The following is a 22,117-nucleotide window of genomic DNA, read 5'->3' as shown; positions in this document are numbered from 1 at the left end:
CTAACTAGGTGCTAAAAACAGGCCAAAGAGAAGAGATCGAGCACCAGCTTTCCTGGTTCATAAACAGTCAGAAATCAGATCAGCTACAGCTAGCTGCAAGGAACGCCTCTACTGAGACGCACTTCTGCAACAGGCATGAAAGGTGGGCTGAGGGTCTGCTCAGGACAGCACTGTCTGGCCATGTGAATTGGATTCAGATTTCCCTCTTTTACTGTTAGCTTAAAACCAAAACCCACACAGATCCACATTTTACAGGAATGCTATTCCAGTGCTTTCAACAGCTTCTTTCTTTTAGGTATTAAAAGGGTCGAATGATTCAAAGTTCTGATCAACTATGATTTATTAAGTTCCTAAACACCCCCCCACACCATAAAACAAATATAAACAACAAAAGCAGCAGAAACAGCAGCAGCAATTTCCTAAGTCTATGCCAGTGTTCAAGTATTACTCTCATGTCTTACCCCTCATTTTCAGACCAGTAGACTCAAAAGGATGCTAACCCATTTACTTCAGTGGAGGCAGCTATAAAACTTTAAATTCTCCAGGCTGGTTACAGAGAGAAACTGTCTCTAAGCTAGACCTCACACACATAGATGGAGCCACCTCCCAGGGCCATCGTGCTCCTCGAGAGCACACTTGGGCAACAGAATGACCCATCAACTGCCTCCCGAGAACAGATTCAATTCGCTGCTGAGAATTCCACCGTTACCACACACCATGGTCCACCGAGTAGCATCCGGACTGACCATAAGAGAGCTCAGCTTCCACTCCAGCAACTAGAGAATAATATCCAAAGAAAATCTATTCAAGGAATGGAAAATCACTATGCTCTGGGAATTCTTAAATGTCTACCTAATTCTCAGCTGGATATCTGGGAGATGCAGGGGGGACACTAAAGGCCAGAGGGTGACAGCCAGGTCTGGACTCTTCTGGCTATGTGGACAAAGCTGGGCAAAAAAGAAATCATGCATGGGCTTTGATGAAGCAGTCTATAAAAGATGTGGAGGAAATCTCATACAAACAGCCCATTAATAACTTCATCTGTCATTCTGCCTTATCTAAGGGCTTTATAAAATAGATTCAATATAAATGGAAGAATTTTACAAGGAGATGTAGCACATAGCCCATTAGAAGCTGAAACATGGCTCTACACGATGGCATTCTATGGTCATAACCAAAATTAGGAAAGCACATACTAGGTCTATCTATACATGTTAAAAGGCAAAGTCGGTTTTCATTACCACTCCACTTCTGAAATGCACTCTTTCCCTCCTCCCCTGTTTTGTCTTTTCTTATTGTTTAGTTGGCTTTGGCAGTAGCCAAAGATGTGAACAGCTGAAATAAGTGGCATTTATTAGGCTAGCACTCATAAGTGGCCATCAAATTTGAGAACTGTACTTCAAATGATTATCTCCAAGGTTTGCAATCTTTCTAAGGACAGGGCAAATCATGGTCTACAGATAGCTTTAAAATAAGGGAACATCGTACAATGTGATTCACAAATTCTACACTTGACTATCACCAAAAATAATGTACTCCAGGCAAAAAAAAAAAAAAAAAAAAAAGCACTAGTATTTTGAGATGCTCGGACATATACAGAATCTAAACATAAAAATCACGAAACAAACATTTTCTTGGAATGAATATCGAGGTCCAATCCCATCACTGTTATGCCCCAAACTCTGGCAGATCTTCCTCACCTAAAGAAAAATGTCTCCTTTGCACACTATTCCTACCTCTTAGTATCTGTTATGATCTTCAGGCTCATCTGTACATTGCACCAGCAAATTCTATGTGGTTCCTCTAACATCTGCTTTCAAATTTCCATGTCCAACATACTTGTGAACAACCAACATTGCAGCGTTTGTCCTAAACCTCACAGAACTATGCTGCCAGCCTTTTTATCAGAGCACAGCTTCCATGCCCTCTCCTCCTACTCTACATTAGGATTAGATTATGTAAGACAGAGAATATTTCCCAATAGTCAGAATTCAATTTTATAAAGCAATCTCCAATGATCATGAAACCCAAACCCACTCCAAACATCTCGTAGCAAAAGGAAGTGCAGGAGCGATGGAGAAAAAGTGCCCAGGATGGAACGCTGATTTCTCTAACCAAATCATCCCCAATAAAGCATTAGTTCCCAAAAAAAAAAAAAAAAAAAAAAAAAAAAAAAAAAAAAAGGACTGAGGGTAGAGGCATGAATACTCCAATGAATACTCCACCCTCAAGGGGCTATAGAGGGACTGTGCTTCCAAAAACAGAACAAGGAGGAAAAAAAAGTTCTATCTTCTCTTAATGTTCTACTGGACACACCCCATACAAAGGTTCCTTATTTCTCCTAAACATGCATATAATCAGTACACACTGGTATAAATTAAATATCACTATGAATTACTAATGTACCTTTATCATTTGCAGTTGAATATCTCCTACCTAAAATGATTCAGACCAGAAGTATTTTGGGGACCAGGGAGATGTGATAAGTGCTAGCTACACAACTATAAGGACTTAAGTTTGGGTTCACCAAAATCCATGTAAAAATCTGGGCAGGCATAGAAGTTAACTGTAACCCCAGCACTCAACAGGCACATTGGATAGCTAGACTAACCATATTATCACAGTCTGGGTTCAATGACAGAATCTGATTCAATAAATAAGGGAAGAGGATTGAGGATGACATCTCACATCAACTTCAAGTTTCCATCTTCCCTCTCTCCCCTTCCCCCCTCCCTCTCTTACACACACCACCACCACCACCACCACCACCACCACCACCACCGCATCTACCACTACCATCACGTCCACCACTACCACATGATCTGGATGCCAGTTTTTTCCTGATTTCTTAGGGTTTTCATATACATAGTACATTATCTTGGGAGTAGGACTCGTGCACATTTCATATATACCACACACTCACACACACACACACACACAAAGTCTGAAGGGCATGTTACACATTATTTCTAAGAAGTTTGTGCATGGATAGCGTCATGGTAGGGGACCCATCAGGTCAACACTCTAAGGTCTCAAATTTTAGACCAGTTAGATTTCCTGACTTGGGGATGTAAAGTTCTATCCAAGTCATTCACAGACACACAGAGAACTGAAATGGTTAAAAAAAAGTTCTCCAGAATGACACAACCAGATGAGCTAAGAAAAGATTCTAGACATAGAAGCTTACAGTTCCATGCTGAGTCCAACTCATGGCTAAATTGGTAGAAAAATGAAATGTGACATTTTCTAATTTTCCAATTGAGAAATAGTAAAGTATAAATCTTTAAGAAAAAAAGTGAAAAGCAATATAAGGACTCAGAGTAAAGGTTTATTGGATTACCTTAATCACTGCCAAACTGAACACTTTAAGGAATAGGTATGATTAATATTTAATACCCTAATTTCTATAATAGAATTTTCCATACGTACTTAAATAGTAGCTTAATTATTTTAATAAAGGTATTTCATATTTCTAGATGGTAGTTAATAATTTTAGGCAAAAGTAATTTTTAGTCTGCTGTACGCTTTAATAATTACGTAGGGAAAAAAAGAATACACGGGGACACTTTTCCACGCTAGCCATACTTCCACAAATTTCTCTGGGAGTAAAGGTTGGTTTTCAGAAGTAATACCTAAGAAAAATAAGTTATTTTCCAGTGACAGAGCTCATGTTCTGGAAAATAAAGCTTCACGCACCCTATTGTTCCAAAGAAGAAGGGAGATGTGCTGAATCAGGCGTTTGTATCACTGCACCCGATCACCCTTCCTGAGCACGTGTCGGAAGAATACACAGGTACTTCGGAATGAATAATTTTACTTTGTAACATAATCATTTTCTTCTACTCATGAGTTGAAGTCTGATACATTAATCTAGACAAAAGAATAAGTGTACTGGCTTCAAACTGTTTTACCCCCTATTCAGATCTTGTCGATATGTCAAGTTCCCTAAAAATGAGTCAGGAAAGGACGTGATGACTGACAGACAACAAGCGCCGAGCTCCTGAGCAGACCACAGTTGGTTCTCACGGGCCACAGAGGGCCACTGATGAAAGACAACGCTCCAGCATCTAAGCTTTATACTGTCCTCAGAATATTTTGGACCTGTAACTGTCTAAACCACGGAGAGGCTCCATCTTGCCCTGCCCTTCCTAACATAAAACATCAACATCTACTATGTCATCATAAAGGACATTGTGGGCAAGGTTTGGCAAGCTCCAAGCTGTCGGCGGATCCATCACTTGTTCCTAGCAAGGGACGTTATAAACCTGTTTCCCCAGCAGGCACAGAAAGATCCAGAAACATGATCAATGACACTGAAGGCTGAGCCTATCAGTGCTGCTCAAAATAAAGTGATACCACTCTATCCTGAAATGAAGATCCTAGGACTACCTGATTCTAAACCGTTCTTTCTGAAAGTGAACACTAAACACTAAGCTCCACGTGCTGACCATTCCAGTATCCTCAAGGAGACGCAGACATTTTACTCTGGTTCAAAGAATTAACCACAAAGCTGATCAAAGTACAAGCTACAAGTCAAACTGTCGTGCAAAGCAACAGCTGTTGATAGATAGCCCACCCATTCAAAAAGCAGCTCACTGCAATGCAGACTGCTGAATCTCACGAGGGGTCACTAAGCTCATACACTTCTGGTTCTGCGACTTGCGCATCTAACTCACTCCTCACGCATCAATGCAACAATTACCTTAGATTCTCATGGGGCCTGAGGGAGTTTAACTCCTTGAAGAAATAGTGAACATATGTCATTTGACATCCCCATAGAGCTGATGCTATCAGGAAGCCCTGAGAAAAACTTCTATGTAAGCCCTCTCTCACAGTACTTATCACTCCTTTAATATTAAAAAAAAAAAAAAAAAAAATCAGACATTTACCCAAGTCATACTGATATGATTGGTGGCTTGGAAAACAGAACTGAAACTGAAATTTGAGAAACATAAATGTCACATCCAAGCAACAGTATACAAAGTAGACATGTTCCTCTAAAGAAAAGCACTGTGATGGTGAGTGTTTCGAAAGAACTGGAGTCACTGCTGCCTTCTGCAACCTTGGCTAAGCTGTATGAGCACCAAGGTCTCCGCACTTACTGGAGATAGAGAGCAGCATGTGAGTCTGAATTATACCTGGATCGTGCTGATAACTTCTGTGGTTACTTGTAGGCAAACAGCATGGAGCTCAAACAGAGGAGAACCAACATGAGTTGAAACAACCCAGCAAGGCAGCAGCTAAAGGCAGGATTTCAGAGGGGCTCTCTGAGAAGTTAGAATTGGTAAGATCAGACTGAGAGCCACCATCAGGGTTGGATTAAAGCAGGAGGAAAAAAAGAGAGAGAGAATGATGAATAGCATTCCAGAGAGTGGAAAGACTTAAGTGTAGCTTCCAGATCACAGAAAAAACACACTCGATATTTCATATTAAGAATACAAAGTCTAATAAAAAAGAAATACAAATACAAATATAGGCAAAAATTGTACAGTCTACTTCTGGAAAATGGTCTGCTTTGCCTCTTGGAGAAATCGGGGCCAAATTGAGGATACCAGCTGTTATCTGATATTTTTGCAAAAACCAAATGGGGGCAGGGAAAGAAGTAGCCTGCTGCCTGACCATCACCCCACCCAAATTTCAGAAAGTCACAAGTAGCAGATGTCACAGTATAAAAGCCACAAAGCATTACTGTCCTTTCTTGTACATTCAGCCCAAGCAGCTGGGCCCTGAGGACTGGCAGTAAAGGAGCACCTGTCACCAATGGTTTTCTTAAAGGCTGGGGACATTTATCTTATGGTGACCTGCTTCCTCTGCATTTCTACCTTTTTCAGGATCTTGGAGCATGCAGTATGTACAGCAAAAGAAGTGACTCACTAAGAATGAAATAAGGTGATTATTTCTGGAATGAGGAAAAGGGCCATTTGCTGAGATGAGCCATCCCAATCACATTTCATTTTCTTTTTAACAACAACTTGGGCTCTCGGCACTAAGAGCAATTGATTTCCAGGATTGCTGGTCATTTAAGTTAAGAAAGAGGAAGGCTACAAAAATCCATAGGAAATAGAACACATAAAACAGCCTGGAGATAGCTAGATAGTGGACACCATTGTTTAGGCTATTGTATTATCACCATTAAAAAAAAAAAATGAACATTTGACAAAAAGAAAGATTAAGTAGGCAAGTGTAAAGAATTAGGTAAAAATGCAACTCAGATTTAAAAAAAAATCAAAACCAACTTAAATCTTTATCATCTCAAATACCTCTAAGATCTTTCTTACACTTCTGATAACACAAATAAGCATTTCCTTTCTGAGTCCAGGATGTAGCTTCTTCTTAGACATTTTCTTTATTAGGAACACCCAGAATTCTTGCACTTCTCACATATAAGTATTATTTGGAGACCATCATGCAGTTTCCTTTAGATGAGGAGCACTGACAGAAATTTTTCTTATGGGCCAATAAATATAAAAAATGGGATGTCAAAATGATACAAGCCTAACAAATCACCTTAACTGTCAATCCTAGGAGATGTCACTTTAAGCACAGAGATGACACTGCACTTCAAGATCCCTTAAAAAAAAAATCTTCTTGAGAAGTCTCTAAGCAAGATGGATGCCAGTCAGTCTTAACTAACTTCCTCACACCTCTTAGGCTATAGCGTGGGCTGGCTTCTTAAATCATGCGTAGAAGATAGGTTCCGACTCTAGGAAATGGATAGAGACTATCTGGAACAGTATTTCAAAATATATCTGGTAGCCACACCTAAATTCAGCAAGAAAGTGTACCATGATTGATGTGAGATGTCTACCCTGGGCAGGGGCGAGTAAATTGATTACACAAAGTTCAACGATTCACTAGAGGAAACATCACTTTTATTTGCTAGAGAAAAAGAAAATCTATGCTGAAAACTGGATCAACTTCTTATCCACAGAATTCAGGTATTTCAAAACACAAACCTGCAAAACAAAGTGTCCATAAAATAACTTATTGTACATTTCCAAAGGAAAAATGACCTGTGTGCCATGTAAGCTTACAGAGAGTCAGAAATGTGGTAGGACTGAGTCAAGCAAAAACACAACTGCCAGACCCAGCTTGCTTCCGCATGACTACATAAAGAACATTGAATTTAAAATTGGAAAGAGCAATACTTTATTATTCATAGATTGTATAAAATTTAAGTTTTGGCGTCCATAAAAGAGGTTGCATTAGATCATACTACAACCCAACTATACTATATATATAGTAGCAAGTCACATTCTTATGTCAGGGGCAGAGTGAGAGCCATGACTCAGTCTCACTGGCTTACAAAGCAAGTCCAATTACTGCTGTTTACACAAGTTCGATAATCTCTCGAGTAATAGGACAAAGATTCTCTCTATGACAAGTACTTAATTTAGGGGGCTTCGCACTGCTGCTCTATCTGTTAATATACGTGTCAATACACAATACTTATAAGTTGTCTCCTTTATGCAATAAGCACAAAAATATTACATCATGTCTCCCAGAGGAGTGTAGGGCCCAGATGAAGGAAGAACTACAGATATACTTTTAATTAAAAATTAAATTAAATTAAAAATCCTTATTCTACAAGTAGATGTAAGAAAAAAAATATGAACATACTTTTATTGTTTTGGTTTGAAGTCTCAATCCATTCAGAGTGTTGATAGCTTTCTCTGCATCCTTGGGGTCAATGTAGTTCACAAAGCCGTACCCCAAGCTCTGCCCTGAGTAAGAAGAGGTAAGGGGAAACAAATGTTAGTTCAATCCCCAGGACAGGAGCTGACTTTGGTTTTACCCCAGGTTCCTGTCATTTGCAAATGTAAACATCAGTTAGAACCCAGCAAGCAGTGCTGTTTAAGAAACTACATAGGCACTGAGTATCCATCACACACCACATGCCTAATCCAGGATGTGGCAACAGCCCCCAAACCTGGTATACCTCTAAGCCGAGTTCCTGAACAGACAAAACCACGAGCTTCACTTTCTCACCTAGAAGGTGGAAGGTGGCAACAGCAACCAAGAACCTATGAGTGTCGCATGACTCATACTAACATATTTTCAGCATTTTGCAACTGTAGACAATAAAGTGGTAAAAATGCTGTGTCTATGTGGGAATCTGCCACATCATGATATTTTGGTCAATTACATGCTGCATACACAATGGTGTTTCCATTAGAGTCTAATAGAACTGAAACATTTCCATCACCTAGTGACATCACTATGGTGACCTCATAGCACAACTGACAGCCATGTGCTTATGACAATACTGATGTAGATAAATATACAAAACTGGTCATAGCAGAATGCAACACATACAGTTTGTGCTGTGAATACTTGATGATAATGGCTATTACCGATTAATGTATTTTCTATTACGGATTTAACCATTTGCATTTAAAAAGGCGTGCTATACAAAAATATACCATGTTTTGTATTCAGACCCCTCAGATACTTTTTCTGATTTTAGCATGATCCATACCAGGTGACTGACCTGTCTTATCGAAGCTATAATGTTCGGAGGTGACAAAATAGACTAACAGTACATCTCAGAATGAACTAATAAACAATATATAACCATATGCATGTAAACAAACACATACACACTTATTTTACAAAGGTATTCCTTTAGATAAATGTAATGAAACTTTCTATAGGTAGTACTCTGATCTAAAAAAAAAAATACAGCAAAACAAAGGTATTTACACAATGGATAGCATATATAATGACCAAAAAAGAAAATTTAACGAAACAACAAAACGCGAAAAGAGTTGCGCAAGAATAACTTCCAAACAACTCTTGCTTAGTGGTGGCTCCCATCTGCTGGCCATCTAACTTAACTTAGTGGCACCGTCACTGAGGTACCATGATACATTGCAATGCAACCCAGAGATCAAATGTTCAAGCAAGGCAATTTCTTCATTTGAGAAGACACGGGCGACACAAATGAAAAGGGGTTTAGACAACTGACATTTCCTGCAAAGTGCAAATGCTTTATTAAAACCCTGGCTGTCTAGCAGTTTCATAGGAAAGTGGGGAATTTGTTCTTGATGGGTCTCCCCAGGTTCTACACTGTATGTTGGTATTAGAGACAGCCAACTCCTGTTAGTCTAATATGTGACTTCCTTGCTAATGAACAGATAAACACAGAAGACCAGACATAACTTAATCATAATCAGGAGAATTTGTGAATATGCTGTGGAGACCACGATCAGAATTTGGGAAGACAGTTGCTAACATATTCTCTTACCAAAATGTGTTTTTCGATACTAAAAAGAACAAACAGAGAGGAGGGACTGGGGCATAACGCAGTAGTAGAGAGATTTGCTGAACATGTACAAGGCCCTGGGTCAGAAGAGCAGCACTTAGAGAACAAAGAATGAAAAGCTAGAGCCAAAAATGAAGTAGGCTCTGTTGATTCATTTACTCTATACCCAGGTTTTTATTCTACCCAGAAATTTATATATGTACCAGGGACTCTTGTACATACATTACTTCAGACAAAACACTCATACGCATTAAATCTACAAAAAAAAAAAAAAAAAAAAAAGTCACATGTCAAACCATTGCAGTTTCAAGCCTTCAGATTTTTACCAATTTGAGAAGCATTTCCCACTTATTTCCTGTACATGTGTGGAGTGCCCTCTTAAGAGAAAGTGCTGCTACTCTGCTGTCACTGAGCAGGATTCAAGTTGGAAGAACACAAAAAGAACCTAGTGCAAAAAACCTGCTTATGGTGGAAACAATGTGGGATTTGGAGACCAGAATGTAAGTTCCAATCTTGTCTCTGCTACCTACCAACTGTGTGTGACTTTGACAATGTTACTCAATCTTTTGGAGCCACTGCTCCCTCACCTTGAAAATGAAGATAATTCCTATACAGCTAGAATGCTAGAACAATGATGATGACACTCTTAACTGATGAAAAGTGGACATACTACTCGAAAGATTCCATGAGGGAAAACCGCACATATACTACACATTAACGGGGTTTAAGTATATTCATCTGTGTTTATATCAGGAAGTTATCAAAATATGATGGAAAAGAAAGAAGCACACAAGCATCAAACTGCATAGTTTTGTCATTCTACTATTCTATGATGAAACTGACTAGTAACTACATCAGAAGTATACAGAGTTCTCTTTTCTACAGGCAGTTTTTCTACCAGCAACATCTACACCCCTTACTGTTTCAATCTGAGCTGCATTTTAGAATCACTTAGAGGTCTTAAGAAGCCTAAACCCCACTTTCCAAACTCCTGATTTTATCAGTTTCTTTTGAAGCACTGGAAACAGCTTTCAAAAAGTTTGGTGATTTTAGGGTATAATCAGCCCAAGCAACGTTGTTTTTGTTTTTTGTTTTTTGTTTTAATTTTTTATTAATTACACTTTATTCATTTTGTATCCCCCCATAAGCCCCTCCCTCCTCCTCTCCCGATCCCACCCTACCTCCCCTTTCTGCATGCATGCCACTCCCCAAGTCCACTGATAGGGGAGGTTCTCCTCTTCTTTCTGATCTTAGTCTATCAGTTCTCATCAAAAGTGGCTGCATTGTCCTCTACTGTGGCCTGATAAGGCTGCTCCCCCCTCAGGGGGAAGTGATCAACGAGCAGGCCAATCAGATTATGTCAGAGGCAGTCCCTCTTCCCATTACTATGTAACCCACTTGGACACTGAACTGCCATGGGCTACACCTGTGCAGGGGTTCCAGGTCATCTCCACGAATAGTCCTTGGTTGGAGTATGAGTCTCTGGGAAGTTCCCTGTGTTCAAATTATCTTGTTCTGTTGCTCTCCTTGTGGAGTTCCCGTCCCCTCCAGCTCTTATTATTTCCCACTTCTTACATAAAATTCCATTCACTCTGCCCATCAGTTGGACATCAGGCTCAGCATCTGCTTTGACAGTCTATACTGCAGAAGCTTTCAGAGGCCCTCTGTGGCAGGTTCCTAGGTTGTTTCCTGTTTTCTTCTGGCTTTCAGAGGCCCTCTGTAGCAGATTCCGAGGTTGTTTCCTATTTTCTTTTTCTTCTGATGTCCATCCTCTTTGCCTTTCAGGATGGGGATTGAACATTTTAGTTAGGGTCCTCTCTTTTGCTTAGTTTGTTTAGATGTACAGATTTTAGTGGGTTTATTCTATATTGTATGTTTATATGAGTGAGTATATACCATGCGTGTCTTTTTGATTCTGGGACAACTCATTCAGGATGATCCTTTCCAGGTCCCACCATTTACCTGCAAATTTCATGATTTCCTTATTTTTCATTGCTGAGTAATACTCCATTGTATAGATGTACCACAGTTTCTGCATCCATTCTTCAGTTGAGGGGCATCTGGGCTGTTTCCAGCTTCTGGCTATTACAAATAAAGCTGCTACAAACATGGTTGAGCAAATGTCTTTTTTGTGTACTTGCGCCTCTTTTGGGTATATGCCTAGGAGTGAGTGGTATGGCTGGATCTTGAGGAAGCGCTATTCCTAGTTGTCTGAGAAAGCGCCAGATTGATTTCCAGAGTGGTTGTACCAGTTTACATTCCCACCAGCAGTGGAGAAGGGTTCCCCTTTCTCCACAACCTCTCCAGCATGTGTTGTCCCTTGAGTTTTTCATCTTGGCCATTCTGATGGGTGTAAGGTGAAATCTCAGGGTTGTTTTGATTTTCATTTCCCTAATGGCTAATGAGGTTGAGCATTTCTTTAAGTGCTTCTCTGCCATTCGATATTCCTCTACAATAAAAGATCTTCTGGAGGTATCTCCATCCCTGATCTCAAGCTGTACTATACAGCAACAGTTATAAAAACTGCATGGTACTGGCATACAAAGAGAATGGTGGATCAATGGACTCAAACAGAAGACCCAGAAATAAACCCACACACTTATGGACACCTGATTTTTGACAAAGATGCCAAAACCATACAATGGAAAAAAGATAGCATCTTCAACAAATGGTGCTGGTCCAACTGGATGTCTACATGTAGAAAAATGAAAATAGATCCAAACTTATCACCCTGCACAAAACTGAAGTCCAAGTGGATCAAAGACCTCAACATAAAACCAGACACATTAAATCGGCTAGAAAAAAAAGTGGGGAATACCCTAGAACTCATTGTTTTTGTTTTTTAATAATATTTATCTGCATGTGCACACAACTTAGAGGAGTCAGTCTTTGCCTTCCACCACGTACGTTCCAGGGATTGAACCGAGGTCATTGGGGTTGGCAGCCACTGCCTTTTCTGGCTGAGTCATCTTACTAATCCAAGAAAACTAGTTTTAATGGTGAGTCTTAGGCTACACAGATAATCTGGAAGCTATGAGGGGGCCTGTAATGTCTCCATAGGGAAGACACCATTTTACAGATGCATTTTGAAGAGATTTGTGGTGGTCTTCTTTTTTGCTGTCACATTATACCCTATTCTGAGAAGCAGTGCACGGGCCTCCTATGGTGGGCCTTGGGCAACTATGCTTCTAAGCCCAATGCTGTGCACAGAGAAGTTTGCTCCAGTTGTTCTTGCTGACCTGTTCCCCAGGCTGCCAGGGGTCCTGACTCCTAGATTGCTGTAGGAAGTTGAAGGTTTGCAACATGAAGAACTTAAATGGTGCCATTTATTTTACCAAATAGATAAAGGCTCCATTAGAGAGTCCATTCTTTGAATATGACATGACACTCAATGCAATCTGGCCAGCTTCAATGATGAATAAAATTCTTATTACTACTGACTAAAATTGAACCCACATTTACCTCCAGATAAAGTCTTCTCCTTGTTTAAAAAAATAAAAGGTTTCTGATCTGGCATTATTGATAAGAGTACCATCTGTCAACTAGAATGTGTCCAAGGTAAGTGAATTTTCCTATTAATTATAAGACAATGTAAGGGTTATCTGCTCCTAAAAAGTACATTCTTATGTCCACTGTCAGCATAACAAACTAAAATATTGGGGTGTGCAACAACCCTTATCTGGGAAGCTTCTAGTGAATAACACACAAGTCTACAATAGGTAAAGGTGCACAGAACAAGAGATAGCAGAATTTTCTGTCCTAAATAGGACATCTACAAGAGCCCCTCTTTACCCAGGCTCAGGGATCATTATGGAAGAGAGGGAACAAAGACTGTAAAAGCATGAGGCAGTAGATAACTAAAAAGGAAACTGGTTTCTAAACACAGCAGGACAGTTATACATACAAATTCACATTTGAGACAGCAGGTACAAGGCCTATGCAAGCTCAAGTCAGACAAAAAATCCCAGCATGGAGAGGGGTAGTGGGCATGAAGTCCCATCCATAATTAAAGATCTGTTAGCAAATGGTAGCTGCTGGAAGAGAAGGAGTCAATTTTCTTCAAGAGAGTTGCCTTGGTCAGTTGACCATGCTCCAGGGGAAGGCCACAAGTCCAAGCATATATGGGCAGCACAAACTGGACTTGGTAAGTGTTTTTTTTTTTTTTTTGTTTTTTTTTTTTTTAATTGACACAAAGTTGTGTGAGTAGAGAAGTAAGGGGTGGCTGTAGGGGCAGGCTGGAGAGAGGGGTGAATATGATCAATATATGTTGTAGCAAAGTCTCACAGAATTAATAAAAATGAAGCAAAAGTACAAGAGTAATAGGAACTTTACAGCTTTTCAGTATGCAGTGCATTAATTAGCCAGGTCAGCCTAAGGTACACAAAGGGATCATAAACATGGGCAGTGCCCTCCTTGTTGTCCCCTTTCAGCTATGTGGTAACTTACTGCTCAGTTATAAACTCACAGCAATCATGTCTGATAGTCACCGTTTTCATATAACATTAAGGATGATGTTCAAAGCTTGGGAATCAGCTTCTAAAACACAAGAAGCACAGGAGAAAGCAGGAAGGCCAGGCATTGCACACAAGACTGAGAGTGTTCCACTCAGCTGCACAGCACGCCTGAACTATAATATCCCTAGACATTCTCTGACAGACCTCATACATATATGAGTATTATTAATTAATTTATCGGTTTCCTCTGTCTCATTTCTGTGGGTTCTGGTAAACAGCAGTTTACTTTTCATGTGTATGTCTATGCATTTTAAAAATTATCTTATCTATACTGTATTTCTGGTTACAATTTGTATTTTTAAAAAGCAATAGCAAACAAAACACCAAGGAAAGAAAACCTACTTTCAAAACTCCTGAGCTAGGACCTAGTTCCATTCTGGTTCCTGGGAAGGAACCAGGGAAGGCTTGGGAATCAAGCACCTTTCTTTCCCAATAATTGTCTAAAGTGACTCTGAACTTAGAATATGTACAATAATTTTTCCCCCAAACCAAAAATCACTTTTTGAAAAACTCTTACGATAATTCCACATTTAAATTCCAAGTATAATCGATTATAGAAGCCAATACAATTAAGAGAAAAATGTTTCTTAAAAGCAGAACTAAATGTTCTCAGCTATCTTCAAGAGCTACCTGTGCCCACAGCCCCTGGAGGATTTACAAACCTCTAACCCAAGCCTTGAACCTACCAGCATGGCAAGGATTAGAGAACTTCATTACAGAAGCAGCTTCAATGAATGGATACATAGCCAACAGAGTACCAAATTCTCTGGACCAATACCACACACTCCAGCTAGTTGTAGATGTCTTTTTCATGTGCATGCGTTTTAACTGAACATACACACCACAGAAAAAGATACCTTCCTTCACAAGAGACAGAAAAACCATGTCTAAAATGCAACTGATACAAGAGACATTATGAGCAAACTGCTCAAACCATGGTCACTGACCCAGAGCATAGAACTGAAACACTCCAGCAGGCCCTGGCAGGGACAGGGGACCACAAACAGTGTTGGTATCAGAGGAAGAAAAGCTAAACAGGAAGAGAATCTGTTAAACTGGTACTGTGGGAAACACAGTAAACGCCAATTTATCCCAAACTGTGTGTAATTCAAAGCATCAGCCACTCCCTAGCCACCTACATTGCTTTTAAAAGCATACTTTAATTAAAAACTTAATTGCATATTTTAATTAAAAATACACAATCTTCTGGACCAGTTTCATTCAAAGGTCACTTTATTTAGCTTTATTTTTCCCTTCCTATTTCAAATTACTACCAGTGTTCAAAATATCAAATTACCCCCTTAGGTCTAAAACTAAATGCATCAGACTGCCATAATTCTTGATTAAAAACCTAGCACATTAATTTTATCCAACCAATATTAAACAAGACCTTTCCCAACAAGAATTTGTGGACAAGAGTTACACTAAGTATTTCTCACCTAAACTAAGTATTCATTCAATACGGAAACCTTCATTTTGCTAGGGCTTGGGGTATGCAAAGATTAGGCAGTTATTCCTCATCATAAGCCTCCAATCTGAGAGGAGACAAATAAACAAGAAAACAATAAGGAATAAGGAGAAGCATTAAATGGGGTGAGGGTGGGAAACAGAAGAAGAGGTGGTGAGGAGTGAGGAGTGAGTCTTATCCTGATTTATATATGATACAAAACAGCAGAAAGTGGGTCCGGGGCCAGTGACTAGAATGCTTCCTCTCAACATGCTGCCCACTTGCACAGCTAAATTTGCCTCCCTTCCTTAGCATCCTTTGTTGTAAATTTTCTGACTTGGTTTATTGCTTTCTGATTAATCAGCCTCTTCCCTAGGTCCTGGGGAATCCAAGATGAAAGCCATCCTCCACTACTGTTAGATAGGTACTCTTTCTAGAAGACAAAATCTGCCCACGTCCTAGTTCTAAGATAACCACTGTGCTCCTGCTTACTTCCACCAGACCTCTGCTTCTCCTGGTCCTGCAGACATGCTCTACTATGCTATGCACACTCAGGTGCCAGTGCTGGAGCACACTTCCAGAAGTGGCTTACTCACACAAACCTCTGAGATTATCTGTGAAAGCACTTCTTGCCATCACAGACCTGGCTCCTAACGTGCCGTGTCCATCACTGTTGGTGATGCTAGTTATCCCTAGTAGTTCTCCAGCAAGCCTCACTTTGTGTCTTATATTACCATATACATGGACCTGCCAATTTGGATGCATGCTGCGCTAATTTGAATATAGGCAGATCATTTCCACTTTGGGACTGAGAGCAAGGTAGGGCAAAGAGACTTCAGGTCCAGACAAAGCCCAATCACATACAATTTAGTAAATTAATGTTCAGTGACCAAATGAATGAACCAGTGACAAAGATGAAGTTACTAAGATCAGTATCTGCATTCCAGGAGCTTATGGCTGAGGATTGAGCTGCCCTAGTGAACATGTTCCCATGCCCCTCTCTTGTACCAGATGGATCACAGAACATGGAGATGAGATGCTCAAATGTTACAGTATTCCATCTTCATAAGGAAGTCATACGAGCTATTTTTAAAAATAGTTCATGTAAAATTTCTCATATGAAAATTTTCTATAAATACCATTAAAATGAAATCTCAATTTAAAAAAATAATGTTATATAGAGTAATTTGATAGATTTACATAAATCTGTTTCACAAATCTGTAAGTATGAATTATGAGATGTCAGCATGTAATTTTGTTGAAAGTGCTTTTTCACTAATATAATTAAGTCTGCTGAGACTATTCATGAACAAGTCAAATAAAATGCAGAGTGAATTCTGTAAAAACCTGGTAGTTGAATCAACAATAAAAGGTGACTACACTGATTGATGTGTATCTATTATTTCATTTAGAGAGGTAGTAATATTTTATGAAGTAACAGGATAAAAGCAGCATGGATCTTTTTTAAATCCCAGAGTTATCAGAAATAGGTTGTTGATGGTCCTCTGTCAAGCAAGCCTTTTACAACCTGAAGTCTAACAATGAAACATTTGGGGAGAAAAATAAAAAGATCTGTGATCTCCACATTGTTCCTGTGTAAAACTGAATACCTTAACTAATAGAGGTGGGAAAGTAAAAAAATAAAATAAAAAATGATTTAAAGAATTTGATTTCTAAGGGGCAAATTTTTCTTTTTACTAAAGAGCCAGTTCTCTCATTGTGCTACCCTTCTCCTTTCCTCCTCCCCATAAACAATAAAGTTGCAAATGTGTTGTCTTTCCTCAGATGGACTTTCTGTTCCTGGGCACCCATCATGTGTGTCTGTTCAGGCAGGCTGTGTGCTGCAACCCTGGCACCAGAGTGACACAAGCCAGACTTCACAAGCTTTCTTAGTATCTCCCTACATGGGTGACACACAGCAGGGGAAAGGGAAGAGAGAATCTTGAGAACAGAGGGATGCCATCCTTCCTGGTCGTTTTCCCTCTAAATGGCCAGCTCTTTCTCAGACTGAATCCCCTCCAGGAAACCCCGAGTTATTCTATTTGAAAAATCCACTAACTTGGGTCACACTGAACAACTCCCTGCTGCCCTCTTATGTATAAGATCAAACGAGGAGGGAGCTGCCTGCAGGATCCTGTTACACAGTCCAAGCCAGTTCTCAACACAAGGAGCATTTTCACCACATCCCCAAAGGACATTACCAAGGATTTGCACCAGGACAGAGAATTTCACATAGATGTTCACACAAAGCAGAAAACAGATGGGTCGCTCCAAACCTCATCCTCTCCCCAAGTGCTAATAAAGCTGGCCTAAGACTCAAAGGACCTAATACTTTAAATGGCTTTTGGAACTTCAGCTATATGGAGATAATAAGAAAAAGAGTTTAAACTGTAACTTTTCTGCTGAAATCAAGGTTGTTAAGTAGTGATTATTTGGTAAATATTACCTAAACAGCCTAATTCTATGGGGAGTGTCTAATGTCCTCTGCACCAGGGCATTTTCTCTGTGAGTTAATTTTAATGGCCATATCTGTCCTGATTACACAACTAGTAAAGCTCTATTTTTCTACAGTACCAGTCCCAGTAATTATGAATTTGCTGGCAATGCAGTGTGACCTTGTTTTAGTTGGCAAAAGTGTGGGTTCTTAATACATCACCCTTACAGACAGCATTAGGAACTCCCACACAATTCAGTCTTAGGTTATGGAGAACAGAGAGAACGTATTAAATCCTCTAAACTTTTAAGTGCTGTATCAGGTATGACTGTCTTGCATCTAATACAAGAAAGATCGGGGAAATTGAACTCAATCTGAAGAGGAAAAATAAGTGGATTCCTCCTGTTCCACATCTTAAAAAGGTGGAACAGAGTAAGATCATGGAACAGGTCCTCCCTGGCCAGGGAGGACAAAAGCCAGCACTTGCCACTTACTAGCTTAGGTAGCTGCTCAAAAGAGCCATCAGCAGCTCTAACTTCATCCAGTAAGGTTGCTGCTGCGATGTGGGCAAAAACCAAACTCTGGCAGTTAGCCAAGAATTGAGGCCATACAGTTCAGAGGTAGGACACTTAACAACTCTGAGCTAATGCCAGATCTACTCCTGGTTAAAGGTGTGGGTCTGCAATAGTCTCTCTCCTTCTTCATTATACATAATTAACAGATGCAGACCTCCATTCACATAGACACTTACGGTCTCTGCTTTTCTTGTCCCTGCTTAAAAGCCAATGGAGTTATTCAAGTAAATATCATTTGAGATGAGGGCAGAGGAACTATATTCCTCAAAATAGTATTGTGGCAAAGCAGGAAGCCAGTTAACAACTGTGGTAGTAAAAAGGGCATCTGCTGTTGCTTGCATTACCAGCTGGTGTCAATCTTCGCATGGGCTCATGCACACACTCACACAAAGAAACCAGCGAGCAGCATACCAAGGAGTAGTGCAGCTTTCTTAATGTGGCTTTTACTCTCTGAAAGACAGCATTCTTATTTAGATACTGCGCAAAAAATATTTAAGCCCCTAAGCACCATAATTATTTGAGTACCCTTTTTGACATTATGTCAGCCTTGCAATTTACTAGGAAGGCTGTTTTGTACAAAATTTCAAAGAGAAACATTTGATTTGCAAACTTTGGAAGAAACATTAGATTATGCAAACCCCACCATGTCAATATAATTAAAGATTCTTCAGGAGATAAATTTTCTTCTTGAAGACATACTTGGTAAGAATGTCTCCTTATTCATAAGTGTAAACATCCTAAATTTTCTACTGTGAAAAGGTCTGTAAGTTTGAAGGGCAAAGCCCATAAGTACACCGACCTACCTGCCTTGAAGCAAATAACACTGCTATGCAGCAACATACATGACATAGAATCATCATATTTAATTCTATGTATACACATTTATAGATATTTTACAGTTTTGAATGTGAAGGTTCAGATATGATAATTAACTTGCTGAAATACACACACGGGTAGCTAGTGAACCATAGTTTGACTTCAAAGCCAAAGCTGACCTTCCCAAATTCAACTTCTCATTCACTGCATTCAGTAGAGCCTGGGCATCACTTCAAAGCAGGGTCCTGGGCATCCAAATATCACAAGTCACCAACTAGGAAACGTATCTCCAAATACTCCCTGCATTTGATTTCTTGTTCTTTGTTATGTTACCAACTGACTGAAACTTTACAGTTCTTTCTTGATCCATTCAAAAGACCACATATAAAAGAAAGAAAAAGAGGGGAGGGGGAAGACCTGAAAGAAACAGAATAGCATCCTGCAGGTGCAGAAACCACTTAAGCCCTCACATCAAATCCATCATTATAAAGCAGATAGATGAACGGTATCTGCATTATAACAAGATTCATCTTAAACGAAGCTTGATTTACATACTCCTCTTCCAGAAGCTCAGAAAGCAACTCTTATGACTAAAGCCAAACATGCTTGTTACTGCCAAAACTGTCTCCCACACAAGATACGTCTCTCCTCAGCAGATTGCTTAAAATGGTTCCATACTCAGAGTACGGTTTCCTAGCTATAGAAAAGAAGGTAGAATCAATACCGCATGTACTCTGCCCCCTAACATGTTTAAAAATTTAAGTTCTACCACAAACAGAAGAGAAGCAGGTACCAGTAATGAACAGGGAACAAGTGTGGTTGATCACTAGAGTTTTACTTAACTAATAATTAACCTGAAAAAGCACAAATCTAGTGTTTAAAGACAGGTGAAATTCTGGGTTTTCTTGACAAAGAAGTGATAGGGGGGAAAATGCATGGAGGAGGCATTTCTCAAGAAGTATAAAGGATTTGATCAGGACAAAAGTACACTAGGCACCAAATCTACAGAGACAAAAGAACTGCCTCTCCCTGAGAAGCACTCCTGGCCTTAGGGAGGATCAGCATGTAGAAGACACAGGACTACTCCCTGGTGCACACTGAAGGAGGAGACCTGAGAACAGTCAGTCTGCAGCAGTCACAAGGAAAACCGTTCTAAGATTAAAAACCCACTCTTCTTCCACAAGTCTCCATGAGCTTCCCAGGCCTACATGAGGACCTCTTCATACATGCAAAAAACATGTGTTCCAATAGCCTCCTTTCACTCAACATTCAACTTCTAGGGCCCTTTAATCACGGCCATGCTAAGAAGTCAAGTCTTTCCCAGGAAATCTGCACCTCCTTGCATGGTAACATCTCACATTTGAAATAGAACAAGAAACCTGCTGACCGGCAAGTGAGTAGAGATTAGCACAGCATTCTCATCACATATCCAACAGAGATAGGCAACACACCTCCAAAAGGCAAAGCTAAAGATGGCCAGCCCGGTCAGAGTTTTTGAAGTCTCCTTTATATAGCAGTAAAAAAGTACGTGGATGTGAATGTTCCCCACAACCAGTTAAGATGCTATTCTGAGTGGACAGAAGGTGGGAAGACATTATTTTGATATTGCATACAGAAATCATAAGATTATACTTAACCTGAGTCTAAGTTCATCACAAGTACCAAGTTAAGAAAGGTTAGAGGGGGAAAGAGGCAAGGTCATTACAGAAGGAATAATGGGTAATATCATACAATTAAGAAAATTCTACAAAGTAAAAGCCTCATTTCACCTTAAAGTGACCTCTACAAAGTGGCATGCCAAGCTCTACCTGGGAATAAGTGCCCACTTTAGTTCCTTTTATTTCAAAAAGAGCAGAATTCAATTAGAGATATTTTTAGCAGAGATAAAGAACTAAGTTTCCCAAGGACTGTCATTGTCCTCACTCAACACAAAGATCTAAGCATAAATAACATGATTTTCCTTCTTGTATGGAACATTTTGCTTAGTTTACATTTGATGAACAAAGACAGCTAACACTTTTCAAGAGTATAAGAAACATATTTTTCCATCCCTTAAATTTAAAACAGTCACACAAAAGCACTGTATTTTATATCTAGGAGAAATCCCCCAATGGAAGCACTGTTTGGGCAGGCTGGGGTATAAATCCTGAGGACAAGGAAACCTACTGAAGTACTGAAGACACAGCTTTTAGAACCTCAAGAAAACTGGGTCTAAAGCAGTCGAGGGGAACAATCGCAACAGATCTCACAACTGACAAGGACGCTGACAATACTCATAAAAGCAGCAAAGGCTATGGGTCAGATTAAAAACCATGGCTATAAGCTCGGTCAATGAAGTACACTGATGGAAAGACACAGAACACATTTTGTTTTTGCTAAGGGGCAGCTTATGTTATAGCAAACCCACTCAGACCACATGGCAGTGTGCCCATCAATCAACAGATGGCTTCTGAAGAGAAATACAAAATGGTGCAGTTCTTACGGTGACTGACACATTCACAGCACACACGTACATCTCCCCCCATATCACCTCATTTAAAAGTTGGAAAGATATAATAAATGATCTAACACTCAGAAAAAAAAGTGACTCATTAGATGACAGTAGCATGGCTTTGTCTACAGCCATATTGTAGTAAATCACCCTAGCTGACCTGCAGAAGCAGAGGCTCCCCTTTTAGTCACATGACGACAGTGAACTATTTAACCTCAGAATAGAAAATGTAGTAAACTTGACCAGTGTTATACTCCATATGAAACAAGAACACTCTGAATACTCTCACCTTACCACTGCAAGTACACCCATGAACCTACAACAGGATAGAAATTAAAGGGGGGCTTATTCATGATCACCCTAAATTATAAGTCATCTTAGAATGTGAATACAGTGCTTCTGTTCACCTGACACTAGAGAAGCCATAAGGTTTATTTATTCTCTGTGCTATAACTTCTATGCCCAGATATTTGGACCACATCATGTGGCAACTCTGCAAAAAGTATCACAAGACCATAACAAGGACAGGTGGGTTTTCTGGAGCTAGGAACCTAAGGGTATCATATGCTAAACAG

General features: G+C 39.7%; 1 protein-coding gene across 5 annotated transcripts in view; it reads right to left on the bottom strand.

Moving 5' to 3' along the window:
* Elavl2 (ELAV like RNA binding protein 2) overlaps positions 1-22,117 on the bottom strand; it is a 130,666-nt gene that overhangs the window by 28,830 nt on the left and 79,719 nt on the right. For all 5 annotated transcript variants that reach the window (XM_055618958.1, XM_055618960.1, XM_055618962.1 and 2 more), the window contains one exon: positions 7,621-7,724. In XM_055618958.1, coding sequence (XP_055474933.1) covers positions 7,621-7,724 — 104 coding nt within the window. The remainder of the gene's footprint in view (positions 1-7,620; positions 7,725-22,117) is intronic.

The sequence above is a fragment of the Psammomys obesus genome, unplaced genomic scaffold (assembly GCF_907164565.1).
Source record: "Psammomys obesus unplaced genomic scaffold, mPsaObe1.curated_primary_1811, whole genome shotgun sequence".
NCBI lineage: Eukaryota > Metazoa > Chordata > Mammalia > Rodentia > Muridae > Psammomys > Psammomys obesus.
The sequence above is the reverse complement of the archived record's forward strand: the minus strand, read 5'-3'. Positions and strand labels throughout refer to the sequence as shown.